Genomic DNA, 17,082 nt, shown 5'->3' on the forward strand with positions numbered 1-17,082 from the left:
GATGGGACAGAGACTGGACAATTTGACTGTAAAAATGGAAGAAAATCAACAGAAGATAAAAGAAAGCATTCAAATAGAGATTGTTAACTTACGTCAGACATGTGAAGCAAACTCTCTACAAGTGGAATCAAATGTGCAAAAAGAAATTGCCCTGTTGAGAGAAGAGGTTGAACAATCTCAGGGTAACTTTCGTAAGGAAATCGCTGAAGAACAGAGCAGTTTCAGAAAGTAAGTGTTTGAAAATGTGAATCACCAGGTAACTGTTATCACAGACAAGTTAGAAGATACCATTAATCACAAAGTGGCAGAGAAACTTGCTGAGAATATAAATGAAACCGAGGGATACCGAAAAGCTGACGAAGAATGGAGGAAAACAGTTGAAACTAAACAAGACAATTTTTCCTCAGATGTTGGTCATATCTGTAGTGAAATTGTTCATATTTCTGATCAGCTGAATAGGTTACAGATCCAGACGAACTCTGATCATCCAAAAATCCACCGTGTTGATGAAGGTTCTGGAAGATCGACATTTTATCCCATCTGTTCAGATGAAGCTTCAAACCTACAAGGAAAAACGTCACGGAAAAAGAGGTACAAGAAGATGAACGAATCCAGCTCCTCAGACAGTGAATCAACTGCTCGCAGCAGAAGAAACAGAAGAGAGCCTGCTTCACGCATGGTACACACTGGGGTAACTCCTAGAATGGCAGACATAAATTCTATGAGAAAGTTCGACGGCAATATTATCGCTACTTCAGCTGAAATATATTTAAAGGAATTAAATACAAACCTTGAAATTCTACAGATTCCTCAACATTATAGGCTTGAAATCATTCCACGTTTGTTAACTGGAAAGGCCTATCACTGGTTTTATTCGCATAAGAATGATTTCCGCACTTACTCTGATTTTTGCAGAGAATTCAAGAAGCGGTTTGCTTCAACAGAAGCGAAAGAGAGAGAATTGGCGTCTGTGAGGACTAGGCGGTACAATAAGCAGAGTGATAACAATGTGGAGGAATACGTTTGGTCTGTGTACTCTGCCTATAGGAATCTGAGTAATCATTACACCGAGCAGGAAGTAGTTAACCTAATCATCGGACAGCTACCTTTTAGAGTAAAGCAATTGTGCTTGGCTCATGCTCCTAACACCGTGGATCTCTTAGCGGATTTTGTTAAGAGATATGAGCAAGCAGAGGAACAAGATGCTTGGCGGTCTACATGGAGACGAGAAACTGGCTCTCAACAAAACAGCAGAGATGTTCAAAGAACGTCTAGAATTCGCTTAGTTCAGCAACAAAATAGGAGTAACCCAGCTGAGAGTCCATACCCTAGAAATGGAAATAATTACCGTCAACAGCGTCAGTTTAGATCACGACGAGAATATCCAGCTTCCAGAGGTAATCCTTACGATATACCGTATCCTAACAGCGGGTTTTCTTCGCCAAGTCAACAACGTTTATCTCCACCGAGAGATAGCAATAATGCTCCCGGGACTCAAATGACGAGCAGTGGCGTGCAGACAGACATTGTTGAACCATATCCCAGCGTTGAGCAACAGCGAAGTGTGGCAGTAACGAGGAACTTCTGTTGGGACACCGGATCTAATCTGGACCAGGTGCAGGATTTCACCCCTCGCCTGACATAGAAACGTTCCTTATGTTAGGCAGTCTTGGAGGGAACTGGTGGCAAGAAGAGAGATTTTACAGTCTGGTGACAAAGATATTATGCTGATATTCGTAACAAATCAGAATTTATGTGTAAATTAAGGCAGATCGTTAAGTATAAAAATTCAGTGAGCTAGAACTAGAATTCAGAACTTGAATTTGTAGGCAAGCGTAACTCAGTGCTCGAAACTGCTGAAAGCACCATTCTAATAGAAATCTTAATTGTTAAAGATTTAACATAAGATCAGCTGTTGGTTAATCGTTTCTGCGAAAGTATAAAACTGAAATCAGTCTTATAAATAGAATATTATATTTAATGGTGGACGGAGTGTCGATTTAAAAGGAGCTAGAAGAGAATAATTCCGTAGACAAGTAAATAAGGGTCCGGAAATTTAAAGCTAGCCATTAGAAATGGATTCCTTCACCAGAAGATATGAAAAAGAAGATTGATTCCAGTAAAATTACTGAAAATGGAACGAAGAACCGATTTAAGTTGACATCTTCACGATCAATAGAAAGGTGTCTTTGGAAAGGCCTGGCACTGGAAAAGTTTTCTATGAGTTTGTGGTTACGACATGTTGTAGAACGAGAGCATATTTGAATAGGCTGCTGAATGTTTATTTGATCTGGTTTTAATATTTGTATGAACCGTCAACGTTTATTTATGATGTATCAGAAGTCCCATGCTGTACAAAAAGTTGAATATTTCTTCAAGCCTCCAGTTTTATCTCGGAACCTGTGAACTAAAGACATGAAGAATTGTAGACTGTTTTCCAGAGATTGAAACCAAAATCTCCTAGACTGTTGAAAGTTTTCCAGTTCGTCGTCGATTTTGATTTTTCTTCGGAGGGGGCAATTGACACGTCCTTTCCCATTGCACAAATATTTATTGTTAATATTTATTGTTATTAATTATCTTTTCTTGTGCAAATGTTTATTGTTCTTTAATATTAATTTCTGTAATTTACCTATCACTGATAATGTCAGGATAGTGACTAACCTGTATATAATTATCTTGTTAAGAGCTGTTACCATGGCAATTACGAGTGTCTTTTGTCTTGATTTGGAAGTTCGGGCTTCGAGTTTTAAAAAGAGTGGTTAAGTTGAATTGTGAGAAGCTGTTATTTCTTTGACTGAAGTGGATTTTATGCACATAAGTATTTATTTTGCTAAGACGTAAAATATAATTCTTTTCTCTTAGCGAACACTTGACTTTGATTTGTTTTGACCAACGAACGAAGAGAGATATTACCCCATACCCTGAGAGGCATCACGTGTATGCTTTCGAGTCTTTCATGTGAACTTATTATTAGTGCTCTGGTAGTTAAATCATGTTCTTTTGACCAAAGTACGTGTCAAGCTTGAAAACAAAATCTAAATTTTAGACACATACATGGAAAAAATATGGAATTTTCAAACTAACATCATGGCATTACCATGGCTGGACTGCATTTCAGGCACTTCATAACAATCAAAATGTTCGAATGTCGTCGAGAACCTTCAAGCAGACACCAGTTTACTGTTTAGGTTAGCTGGCATCGTGGGTTGTATTGCTTTGTGTGTGTTCCTTTATTTGTCGAGCAATAACAGGGTAGCTACAATCAAGCAGAAATGAAATTCCCAGACTTTTCCAGGATTTCCAGGACAAAAATTTAGATTTTTTCCTGACAATTATAAACTAAATTAATGTTTTTGCACATGGAAATAAGAATCTCATACAGATCCAGGTATATTAAGTACCTATATTAGCTTCCACAACATTGACTTCATTTCTCTAGGATTTGCATTGAAACTGCAAAATAGTGAATTTGAAAAATTATTACTATTCACAAGCTAGGGAGGAATTATGGGATTTTTTTCATATGCAACCAGATTTTCAATACAATATTTGATTATTTTTAGTTACGACTAAATGAGATTAGAGTGAAGTAATTGATGCAAAAATGAATTTTGTACTTTTTCAATCTCTTTAGCCTTTCTCGTTATTATATGTTGATATTTCCACTGAGATTTGGAACCCTCTGCTTGCAAGAACCATGAATGCAGACTCATTTTTCAATGCACAAACCTACTTCTCTATTCTATGTAAAGCAAACAACTTAACTCTTGCACACAAGTGAAACAATTGAATCATACAAGCAATTTATGGTAGGAGAATCTACTGCATTGTAAAGGTGCCTAATTTAGCTGATTAAATAATAAAAGAGGAACATGCTGTTGATAACAGCTCTGAAAGTTTATGTATGAGGGGCATCCAGAAGTGTCATGTGGCTGCAATCTGGTGCACTAAAACACAGCCATTTTAGGACAGTTCTTGATTAAAGATGGCAGCTCTCATACAGTCTCTCACCGACTACAAGGTACGTGTGGTAATCAGAGTTTTGCATGCTCAGAATCTGGCATAGAGCCACCAGCAATCGTGTGAGGTGTACAGACCAGACATCATGAGTGATAGTATGATCAGAGGATGAAGACCAATCCAATGTGCACGACCCCATACAGCTGAGGTACAGGCACGCTCTTTTACATAATTTCAAGTGAAAGCTCTTGGACCACTCCCTGTACAGTCCTGACCTTGCATGTACCCACTTTCATCTCTTTGTTCAGCTGAAGAAATTTCTGGCGTATTTTCATGACAGTTTGATATGTTGGATCCGATTTTTGAGAAAGTTATTTTCCATTATTTCTCACTGGACAAATGCCGAAGTTACGACTCCCCTTTGGCAGTAGGTGAGCACTCGATCTCCACCAAAATCGCACCACTTAGCTTGGTGATTCAAAAAACTTCTCAAGTGACAAATACTGTGTGAACCCTGTTACTTTGCTCTGTTGTGCAAATTGTCCTGATAGAAGTTGAGGAAATCCTGGGAAATATTTGATTGAATGTGACTGTCATAATTATTCCACATACAACATGCATTATAGTTTACTAGGGGTGTGCGGGGCAGAATCGCATTGGTCAGGATGGGAAATTTTTTAAATCCCAGCATTCATGATGGGAAAAATTAACAATTTCCCAACAAGTCAGGAACTGTTCGAAATTTCCTGAAGCTCTGGAAATCTCAAATTCTACATGTCATTTTCACCTTAAGTGATTACTTTTGCATTTCTGGAATAAAAACTAACAATTTCCGATAAGTTTCAGACACTTACAATGCAGAAAACATCGACTTTTTAAAATGATAATTCAGTATTTCACGAATGCTCGGGATTCCAAAAAGTCAGGAAGTAATTTCCCGAAGTCTGAAATGAGACGGGAAATTTTTTTCCAGATCCCGGTCCCAACTTTTCAACCTCTATAGTTTTCTCTTGGACAAAATGTTGGAAAATTGGGTGTTCTAGATACACAAATATGGCACATTTTGTTTCTTTAAGCCTAAAAAAAGACATGAATGTTGGATTTCGAGGTATTTTTTGTTGTTTAAGCAATTTTTAAAACTAGCGAAAAATGCAAACAATTCACATTTAATTCTAAATTCTCGTTATTTCGAGCGGGTGAAAAATGTGTCCACACATCACTGCACATTCATAAACACTGCTTTGCAGATATTGACATCTTTCACTATTATTGCGAAAAATCAAGGTCTCTACTAATTGAAACTTACTTTATGGATGCCCCTCGTATAAATCAGTAGATGAAAAGTGAAAATTTAGCAGGTCTGGCAGAGAAACGTCAATTACAGAAGAAAGTGATATGCTTTTAGGATTAAATGATGCGAGTAATTATGATATTAACATATTTTCGTACTTGTTATTATAATTTTATTTCATGACATTGGATATTCCAAAAGTTTAAACAGACAGGACCGATGGGGAAGGGGGAGGGGAGGCATGAATTACAATACAAGTGTTGCAGAAAACTTCAGGTTGGAAGCATCTTGCACTTGTCAAATTTATATGACGTTTATCAATGCAAATTTCTGTTTTACTTTGTCGTGACATTATTCAACTATCCCGATTTCTTGGAGTCTTCTTGACATGGGATTACAGTTCCATGTCATTGTAAACGAATGTTAACTTGTGCAAAACCAGTATTACACCTGGATGATGAAAGAAAACCTTTGTACGCTTTTCTACATTGAGTAAGATTAAGTGAGCCAGAAGAGTAATAAAATTCCAGCAGCATATTTGCAGTGTGCAGCAGACTAAGGCTCCATTTTTGTTGGATGTTGCATCCGACAAACATTGTAAATGACCAAAAAAAATGTCATACTGGAACATCCAAGAAACATTGGATTCATGAGAGCGCAATGCAAGTGATTTTGTCGGATTTCGCAGAATGACAAGTATCGAACTGCTACGTTCGACAAAAATCGCATGTATATAAGGAGCCAAAAAGTTTGTTCAATGAAATGTTGTACCACACCAGACAAACTTGGATATACAAGGTTCTGTTTATGCAGATGTTGTAGTCTGAAGACATCCAACAAAAATCAATTCCATAAGAATGCCATGCATGCGATTTTTGTCGCACGATGTAGTGAACATTTTGTCGAAGTTCAACATTAGTCAGATGGCGATATCCGACAAAAATCGTATGCATCAATGGAGCCTAAATGTTCATCCGACAAATGCTGTACCACAACATTCAAAAAATTACAGGGTTGCATAGCACCCTTTTTGTTTCCATGTTCCTTCACAATGTCTGGCAAAATGCCATGCTACGACTCCCAACAACAATCAGACAGTCCCACAGTGGTAATGACCCTCCCCCACCCACTACTTCCACCTGTTGACTGTTCTGTTCCCTTACTACTTCCATACAGACAAGAAAAATGATAATTCAATGCATTTTCCACATGATATTTAGAGGCTTATCAAATTTTCCTGCCCCTCTGGAAATGTCTCCCTCTCCCTCCCCCCATCACTGGTTTCTGTTCTGGCACTGTAAGTCACACCGAGATGATTATAATTAATACCTTTTGACAACGGGAGATCATTGATTGATTGATTTAGTTTATTTTACTTCACTTTTATGCCACTTTTGGCTAATCGCGAAAATGGGGATGAGTGATGATATGATGAAATTGATGAAGGGACACTCACAAATGTCCATGCCCAGGTTGGGATTTGATTCCGGGACCCCTGGAATGGTGGTCCTATGGTGAATGTACCTTGGAAAATTATGTGCACTAAAACAACTGTTAGTTAGTTACCTGTTTCATGTTCAACATGCACACTGTCTAAGATCTGCCTTTGTTGGTCCTTATCCATCACCACTTTTTTTGGGCGTTTATGTCCATAATAAAGCTCAGCTTCCACAATCTAAGAGAATATAATTAATAACATTTACTGTTGTGTGGTATGCAACATAGGCTCAATGCGACTGGCACATTACTTTCAATACATTAACAACTGAGAGATGTTCAATGACAATAGGAAGTAAATATACTTAATTGCCACAAGAGAAATGCACAAAATTATGTAATAATAGTATTATATTACCATGTAACAACAGGAACTACGTAACATTTAAACAAGCACTGTAAGGAAAGGAAATATACCGGTAGATAGACAGGGGGCATCCACTCCTCGTAGCCCCTCTGGCATCGTTATTGATTGATAGTTGTCTCTCAAGCATTAATGGACTTTCTGCTGTGATTCTAGGAACATGTACACCAAACTTGCAAATTTAATCTCATGTGCTCTGAATATTCAGAAGAAGAAAAAAAACATTGCAATTTTATTGTACTGTAATAAAACTCCACCAATTACATTTCATCTTCAATTTGTCAAAATATATACTGTTGCTTAATCCAATCAGTCTGTAGAGAACATTCTTCTATAATGAATTTGAATTTAAAATTTTGGTTGCATCAGCACTTAGGCAATTTTGCACCTGTCACTATATACGAGGTTCAGCCCCTTACCAGAACTAAAATAACATAACTGTAATGTCGTGTCGTAACTAAAATATTAAAATATTCTGACCGGTTAAAAGCTGAGGCTGTTAAGAGGCACTCAGCACATATAAGGATAAGACACAAGACAACAGACAGAATTATACTGGCCACATGGCCAGTCGCCAGAGCCTCATTTGTCTGCAAAATGCAGTCCAGGGTGTACTACGTGGAAGTGAGGTTGACAATTGACTGTACTATGTGGAAGGTCACCCCTCTGCTATAATGAACATAAATTACCATGAACAAACTTAAAAACAAATCTTTTTATATTAACTTGAAAAATTGGGTTTCCTGATTTATTTATTTTTTCTTGGTATCACACAGAGCAAGTGAAATGGAATGAGCTGGAGGCTGAGAGCATGGGTGAAGGGGCAGAGGGTTGTTAAGTGAACATTAAGATGGCCAAGTGTAAAGTGTTTTCTCCGGTTGAGAAAGTGACCATTATCAGTAACATTTCCTCTGTCACAACGAACCTCAATTGTTGACTGTCTCTATCTCTCTCCGTGGGTATGTGCATCTAAACTTTCTGCCGAGCTGATGGCAAAAGAATACGTGATTTGTCCATCACAATATTCATTCACTCTGTTTTCTTCAATATGAAGGGATAATTGAAATAAAAATGCCAACAATCAGAGGACATCAGCACAATTCCAATCCTTGAAACAACATAGGATGTACAATAAAAATCAATTAAATTAGTGATGGATAATTTGCCCACTGTTATCTTAGCTGCGGACTGCACAATCTGAACAATGACATGAGCTGACCTCAATGCGGAAGGGTTATCACAACATGCTACGACGCCACAAGTCTCGGGTTCAAATCCCAGCCTCGGCAGGTGTTCTTTGTGAGAGTCCCTTCATTAATTTAATCAAATCATCACTCATCATCGTGATTAGCCAAAAATGGTAGAAAAACAATGCGGAATACCTAAAATCAAACAATGACATGCATATGTTCCTCACATTAAACAATTGCGTGAGATACAGAGTATTGAGAAAAAACAAAGTCATACACACTTCTGATACTTACACAATAATTTTGGGCTCTCTTTCTTATCAACTTCTTGTATGCTTCAGTAGAGCCAGTGGGATACACCTTGGAATTGAGGTAATGGTAAATTTCACTGTAGTACACAACATCTGAATCTAAAGATAGACACTGCTGAAAGCGTTCCTGGTCATCATCCTGCAGCATGGTACTCATCATGGGCAAATGGTTGCCTTGGTGATCCCCTTGCAGACCATCCTGCACGATCACATTCTTTGTCACATTTTCCTGAAAAGCATCTATTTTGCATGCAGATAAACCTGAGCTTTCTCCTGTCCCTTGCGTGTTGGTAGATACAGCGATGGTGTACACACATTCCCCCTTGATGTTCGAGGGACCTGTAAGAAGAATTTTTTGCTGAACCGATGCATATGAATGGGCTGATGGAAGTAATATAAATTCCCTGATATTCTGGATAATGATATTTTGAGATATCAAATATGCTTAATTTTGAAGTGAGAGGCACAACTGTATAGGAAAACTGAACTTAATTAAAAATAAAACTGTTCTCTTTATTATCATGATATGTGCATAAATGAAGCCAAAGATAATTTTCTGAGTATGGTTATAGATATTTATTTTGAAGGACTCAGTTGTTATCTACATGTCATAATATAATAACCCATGATGCAACAGCTCTAGAGAGTCAAGGCTAGGGATGGACGATATTGAAAATTTGATATCATGATATATCGCCAAGAAAAGATATCACAGACGATGCAATATTTTTTCTGTATTGTGATATCGACGATATATCATCTCAACAATATATATTGTCAAATATCGTGATGATATATCGTTCATATCATGATATATCACTAGACCTCGGATTTTAGGTTTTTAACCTATTTTTTTCCTTTTCAGGTAAATAAGAAATAACATTAAAAATGCAACAATAGAGCCTAAAATATACTAATTTGCATTGTTAGAACCTATTTCAGGTTAATGTGCCTAAATTAAACCTTTTTTTAGGATTTACAGGATTTTTATATCTCACAGAGATATTTACTCGGTTTGGTGATGAAACAATTCAATGACTGGCATGTTTGAAACAAGTTTTCTGTCTATTTCCCTCCCCCCTCCAAGTCTATGATGTATTTCAAAGCTCTAAACAAAACAAAATGTCTGACACCACTGTTACCTGCACACAGTGGCGGCGATTAGAAGGGGCAGTCGCCTCCTACTTCTTGTCCCCGCAATGCACTCTTAATACTAAGCCTTGTCTACTAAGAGAAAATAAACTTTCCTAGGTTTTTAGAACCTATTTTAGGATTTTTAGAACCTATTTTAAGATTTTAGTACCTATTTTAGGATCTTTAGAGCCTATTTTAGGAATCTAAAAGCACACTTTTTAGGATGTCAAAATCCGAGGTCTATATATCACCAAAATATTGTCTAGTTGATACCACCTGGACGATATTTTTTAATATCGCGATAAATCGTCTGGACGATATATCGCCCAACACTAGTCAAGGCTTACGTACCGACTGCCAGCCTCACTCCCACATGCGTCAGTAGAGGTGGGCAAGTATCCAACCAATTATGGGGTGATATGTGGTCAGCATGGTGAACTCCTAGTCGTTGTGGTAGCTCCTTCGCAACTACCCAATTTTTTCACGAAAATGTGTGGCCAGTAGTCTTATGCACTGGCCAAAAGCTCAGGAGAAAAGTTGTTATGCTTCTCCCAAGAAGACTTCACCCAGTGTGTGTCTGAAGCCTGACACCTTACAACGCATACACCATACTTAAAAAATCATGTGATCGAAGCAATATTGCAAAATTGGTGTTTATCACTGTATTTCTTTAACATCGTTCAGAAAATGAATTGTCTTCCTTCCATAAAAATCAGCAAACAAGCACAATGATATCCTCCAAGCTAATAAGCAGAGCCACATATTTATGGTGAATAAAGCCTCCCCGATGGTGCAGTGGTAGCGTCGTCGCCTTGTAATCAAGGGGTCCCGGGTTCGATACCCGGTGGAGGCACAAGTGGTTCGGATCCCACTTTAAACTGTAGGTCCAGTCCCGATTAGCCTTACTGTGCATAAAGTGGACTTAAAACAACATTATGGTGAATAAAAAATCAAGATTTCGGTACAAAAACTGGGCACACTTCCGGATCAAAATCAGTATACAAAATTACATTTTGGTGTTAAAATGGTGAATATAACCCTAAATTTGATTGTAAAAACTACACCAATTACACAAACTAAAAATTTCCCTTCTGATAGTACATTTATGTAGTAATCAGAGTGTTAAGTTTACACAGAGTCAATTTTTGCTTCTCAAATATTTCCAGCAATTTGCATAGCCCTCAGGATAATTCAGACTTCAGAAAGTGTCACGTAGATAAATAAACAATAGATTTTGTGTTTAAGAGTTTATTCTGCATTTTGCAGTTCATTTCGTATCATTTCATGACAGAATATGGTAGGAAAATGCACCTCACACCTTTCAAAAACATGAAAAATGAACAATATAGTGTTACTTCACATTTCGTGTTTGCGTCAAAAACGAAATATGCATGCCTCTATTAATAAGGAGTCAGATTTCTCAAGATTGATAGTATGGCATTGAAACTGGTGTTTCAACACTTGGGTTGCAATTTGAACATCATAACTGAGAACATTTGGTTTAAATCTAATTTCATGTTAATCGGCCATCACTCAAGCTGTTAGATAATATGGGGTGTCTCACTCGAAGGTAGCCCTGGTAATATACATTTCATGTTGTAAATATTGCCAGGATTTTGTTGAAATTTGTACAGAATGCGAGTTAGTAGTTAGTCCACGAGAAAGAAAGTAGAGGCGGCAGCACTGAGCTCCGTAGCCGTGGAGGAAGGAAGTTGGCAACACAAACAGAGATGGTTGGGCAATCGTGCTTTCATGTAGTTAGTTAGTCATTGAAACATGCAACGTCGTCTTCAGTTGTGTTTGGAAGCTCAAGGAGGAAATTTCCAGCACCTCATGTGACAATCTCATTTCTGATACATACAGGTATGCCATGTAATTATTTTGTTTTATTTCCTCTTGAACCTTTTCGTTTCAACCAACATTTTCTGGTGCTACCTTCGAGTGGGACACCTGTTATCTAACAATATTGAATTCTTGTTATATTCTGAATGTTGTCAATGAAATGGAAGTGACACTGTCATAGTTAGCCACAAATGGCACAAAAGCAATGTAATCAAATCAAATATGGAAGTGATGAGTAACAATGCCTTCAGCATGTTTCTATTTTTTATCGATCATTGCAACAAGAATTCCTAATCGAAAAAAGCTTATTTGTGGTGGCAGTATTCAAAGTAACATTCGTTGCTAGATGTTTTCTAAAGCTGTGAATACCTGCATTACACATACTGTTGTATAGCCCTCAGCAGTGATGTTATCTGGATTACTACCAGTAAACCAACCTTTTTCCTTTTATGAAGAAATTGCAACAAAATTTGAAGTTGTCGGACTTCTGTTTTTTTATACTTGTATGACTGCATTGTTTTTTTTATTATATCTAATTAATACACAATAAATAGATACAATAAATAATAACTGTTGTGATAACCTTGTCAAATTTTCAGAACATGCCAGTGGGCCTCAGTGGCTGCCATAAAGTTGTTGTCATCTCTCAGGTAGATAAGAAACAGGGTAAGGTGAGAAGCTATGGGCGGTGAAGAAATTTTCATTCAATTTTATGTTTGTAAATCTTTATAAACATAACATAATTATCTCTATATCTGTATACTAAATATACCTGTTTATGCAAATATAACTTGTTAGAAAAATCTAAAACGTATGTAATAGCATGACAACTACATGTGCAAGTGATCCCAGGTTAAATTACATCTTTCATTTTTCTAATATCTTTTCGTAATATCTCGGAAGTCAAGTTATTCAAGATTATTACAAATTATGTCTAAGATCTGAGATGATATCAACGTACCAGATGTTGGGATGCAGCCCTCAAGACTAACCACCAGCAGAGAAGGATCTGCTTGAATATCCATAATGTTACTTCTGAAAGACCTGAAATTCCAATAAATAATGCTATGTAAGCATTGCATCAACAGGGATGTAAGAAATAGGACAATTCTCAAGATCCAATGCTGATATCATTAATCTGACAAGACACACTTAAATATTCTTACACGTACTCAGTAAGAAAAATATATTTAAAAAAATAACAACAATTATTTGACAAAACACCAACTTTTCAACTGATCAATTAACATTGTAACACACAATGGAGGTAAATTAGTACTAGTTCAAATACTGCATACATTTTTTTTTCTGAAGCACTGTCAGTATGACTGAAGATGACCGGACCCCTTTCCGATTTTCTTCATATTTGGCATACTTACTAATTGAGGCCTGCTAATGACGAATCTGAATTTAAAATTTGTCGGAAACGTCTAGAAATTGCAAAATAATTGCGAACCATTGATGTGTGGTTAGGTTAGGCAAAAATAGTTAAAATTTTGTGTCGTGGTAGTATCAGGTTCTAGAAATTGCAAAATAATTGCGAACCATTGACGCTAGCCCCACGAAGCATTGACGTGGGGTTAGGTTAGGCAAACAGTTAAAATTTGGTGTCGTGGTAGTATCAGGAATATATATGCCTTTTATGAAACAAAAAATTTTGCGAAAATCGACTGTTTCCATTCCGGAAACTAACGCCTTATTTTTGCCTACTTTGCAATTTCTAGAGGTTTCCGACAACTTTTAACTTCAGATTCGTGATTAGGAGGCCTCAATTAGTGAGTATGCCAAATATGACGAAAATCAGAGAGGGGTCCGGTCATCTTCAGTCGTTCCGCACTGTCATTAAGTGTTATTGAGTGCCCAAGTAAAAAAGAAGACAAGAGGGATGTTTCAAATAAAATTATTATGTTTCTAAAATTGGATCTACAGTAGAGCGTCGATTATCCGAAGTAATTGGGGGACATGGGTGTTCGGAAAACTGGTTTGTTCGGATAATCGAACTGTACATGTTTATTTGCCAAAAAGAAGTACTGTACAGTAAATTTATTCATAAAAACAGGCATCTCTTTAAGTATGTATTACAAAGTAACGTACAAAGGCAACTTTAGTAGGAATATATAGTATGTGGTACAGTTTATTAAACAAAAATATGTACATATTACATACGCATTTTGCATGAACAATACACACAGTACACAAAATTAACGTTTAAAAAAATCCTTTACTTTGGTCTGTCTAAGCAAGCCTACACGCTTACGAGCAGCTAAGTCACGTACTTTTTTCATTACAGATATCTGAAAGTGAGCGAGTACACAGTTCGGTTAAGCGGTCGTTCGGTTGACCGACGTTCGGATAATCGACGCTCTACTGTATTTATGGTTGCCAAAAAAAAAGAAGAAGAAGGTGACAACAGTGTCGAGAGAAAAATTAACCAAACCTTACAAAATCAAATCTCAGAGAATGTGCAATTTATTCACTTATTAATAAATATTAAGAAATCAAAGATTCAGTGGTTATCAAATGTATCACATAGGAGAGGACACAAATACATAGATTTTAAATGTGGAATTGTAGTTGTAAAAAGGATTAAAGACAGGAATATCAGAAATACAAACAAACATTACTGTGGCAATCCTGAGAATATTCTTTTTCAGTATCTATCACTGATGTGTTCGCTGCATTAAAGAAAATAAATGTTATCCTGCAATAATGTATATAACCTAAGTATTAAAAATATTTTATATGCAGATATATTACCATACCATGCATGCCTTATCCTAACACACAACTTTAAATTTGCCTAAACTAGATCATATCTTATTAAAAAAATGCTCTCCTGCACCAGAAAAAAAGGTACATGTCAAAACATAGGCAAGCACTACTTTCACACGCCCACATGTGTAAGCATAAAGTTATATGAATTATCCACATTCTAAAATTGTACTGTAAATACATTCCTCTGCCCTTGCAAATGAAAATTTTCTGAATATCACTGTCTAAATTGTAAGCATTTAAAACCAGTCCTACCCTTGTACTTTAATGTGAACAGCTATCTGGTTGGTGTGTCTTTTTCACTGGGGTAGGCTACGCAATCTCATTACGGCAAAATATCCTACGAATTGTGTTAAAAATTTTCCGGCACACACATTTATTCCACAGGAAGAAATAAAAAACAGAGACAAATATCGTATTAAAAAAAACTGCACTGCCTATGGCAATGTCAACATGCCCCATCCAGACAAATTCGGTTGTCAGTAAAAATTAATCCATATAACTAATATTCCAGTGTATTTTCATACTGAAGTTGGTGGCTGCTCTAAAAATACAATGTGCATTATTTGGCAGATGTAAACAAACTACCAGCCGGTCGCGAAATGTAAGCGTTAATTTTGGCAGCGTTCATAAATTTGTGTTTGGATTTTGAAGCTTTCAATTCGATAATCGACTAACTTCATCTGTGACTAGTTAGCAAAATATCACATGTATGGATTTAATAAAAATAATACAAAACAATCATGTCCACAAAGATATCTACATTTGCACCCGAACCAATCGCAGACAAAACATCCACATTTAATCTGTCATCTCAACGCCATATTAGATTGCTAAAATAAAACTCCTTTAATTATTGCATCCTATTCTGCACAAGTTCACTGGTCTTTACCTTCGTCAAGCTGAATGAAAACAACTTGTTAATATTTACGCCAAGCATTAAAAGTAAACACAAACCTTGAAACTGTGCTGGACCAAATATGAAGCTGGCTTTATCATTCCGATTTCGTAGTCACAAATTTTGGCTTCTCGTTCTCTACACCCGACAAAAGGATCCAACCAATCCCAGATGGTCTAAGCGAAAGTAGGGGAGGAAAACGTGCTGAGATGCTCTTGCTTTGGTTGACAGGGTGCCTGAGGTTTTATCTTCGCTTTGACAAAGCATCCGACAAAGGCAAGCGCACAGGCGGAGAATGTAATTTGCCCCCTGCTGTTAATATAAACAGTTGGATGCATGGGCGTCGCCAGAAATTTTTGGAGGGGGGTCGGGCTAATGATAAAAGTTGAATAGATAAATAATAGGTATTATTACCACGGTTATAAATGTTATTATAGAATAATAACAAACTAAAAATAATAAATTTTATTCGAAATAATAATAATAGGTATTATTATTATGTAAATGGGGATTTATAATTATTATTTATAAGTATATTTATAAGTATAATTTTCCATTATTTCTTTTGCATTTTATGCAGTTAGCATCTGAATGCATTTTGATATTAACCTTTGCCAGGCCCGTAGCCAGGAATTCTATGTAGGTGGGCGAATTCCATCATAGAGGGGGCAAATTTTTAAAATATTTTGTCGCATTGGCAGATATAGCAGGGTACACAGAGGCAATTGCCCTCTCCCCCAAAAGAGATAAGTAACAAGAAAAGGCATGATATCTTGAAACAGCAACGAACAAAAAAAACCTTCGAGCAACATCAAATAGCAATATTTCGATAATGACCTTTTCAGATTGCCAAAGAATATAAAGTTTAACATAAATAGGCTAATATGGACTGTATCAACTTGATATTTACAGGTCGATAATGTTAATAGACGATTAATATGTACCAACAGCTCTGGGCCTCTCTGCAGAACTGATTAAGGGAGCCCTTAAAAATCATTCTTCATAATGATTCCCTCTAGTTTCCAGTATGTAAGATTTTTACGCACAAAGGAATCTAACAACAATCTAATGACACCATTGTGTTCTGTTATGCAAGAAAAATCAAATTAATTAAATAATAATTGTTACATATTATCTACACTTTGATGAATTGTGTAAAAATTTATAATACTTTTATTGTACTTGCTAGAACATGGGTCCCTTAGTCCACCACGGACTCCATTTTCCTTCAAGGGGGAGACTCTCGCATCACTACCATGGGCGTCCGGTAAGGGGGGGCCGTGGCCCCACCCTGGAAAATGAAAGTCAACCAAAAATTATGTATTTCACACATATAATTTCATTTTAGCCACAATAATATGTGTTAATTATTGCATGAACATCATAAATCCAAATTTAAGCAATGTTTTTTTAGGGAACAACACTATTTTTGGAGAAAATGTGCCTTGTTTGCCCCCCCCACTGGAAAAAAATACCTTCCTTGGCCCTCCCTGGAAAAAATCCTGCGGATGTTCATGATCACTACAGACAATGTTTGCCTACTGGTTACATTTACCATTTTGCAAAATATTGTGTGAATTGTATTATATTATAGGAGAAATAAATGTGTTTGACATCTGACAAACAAATAGGAATCACTTGATTGATCAATGACTTCTTGGATTACAGTGTCATCATTAATATTTCATATTAAGTTTCATAGAAAGAAATTGTTTTAATAGGGCACAAATAATTTTACGGGGCGCCATGGCATTCCCTTAAACATTTTTTCATATGGATAGTTTGGCTCCCAGGGCCGACTCCAGCTACCCCACAGCTAT

The 17,082-nt window shown here is 36.6% G+C and overlaps 1 protein-coding gene across 4 annotated transcripts in view; it reads right to left on the bottom strand.

The window, feature by feature from the left end:
- The window catches only part of LOC146001627 (uncharacterized), a 29,893-nt gene extending 14,487 nt beyond the window's left edge, over window positions 1–15,406 (bottom strand). The window contains exons 1-4 of one of the 4 annotated variants that reach the window (XM_083139177.1): window positions 15,322–15,406; window positions 12,554–12,636; window positions 8,600–8,955; window positions 6,821–6,929 (exon numbers count right to left, since the gene is read on the bottom strand). In XM_083139177.1, the coding sequence (XP_082995303.1) occupies window positions 6,821–6,929; window positions 8,600–8,955; window positions 12,554–12,617 (529 nt within the window). In that variant the 5' untranslated portion in view covers window positions 12,618–12,636; window positions 15,322–15,406. Of the gene's footprint in view, window positions 1–6,820; window positions 6,930–8,599; window positions 8,956–12,553; window positions 12,637–14,354; window positions 14,415–14,619; window positions 14,845–15,042; window positions 15,103–15,321 lie in introns of those variants that run through there. The other 3 variants (XM_083139176.1, XM_083139178.1, XM_083139179.1) reach the window with 3 other exon arrangements.
- Between the last annotated feature and the right edge of the window lie 1,676 nt (window positions 15,407–17,082).

The sequence above is a fragment of the Lepisma saccharinum genome, chromosome 17 (genome assembly GCF_977018435.1).
Source record: "Lepisma saccharinum chromosome 17, izLepSacc3.1, whole genome shotgun sequence".
Classification (NCBI taxonomy): Eukaryota; Metazoa; Arthropoda; class Insecta; order Zygentoma; family Lepismatidae; genus Lepisma; species Lepisma saccharinum.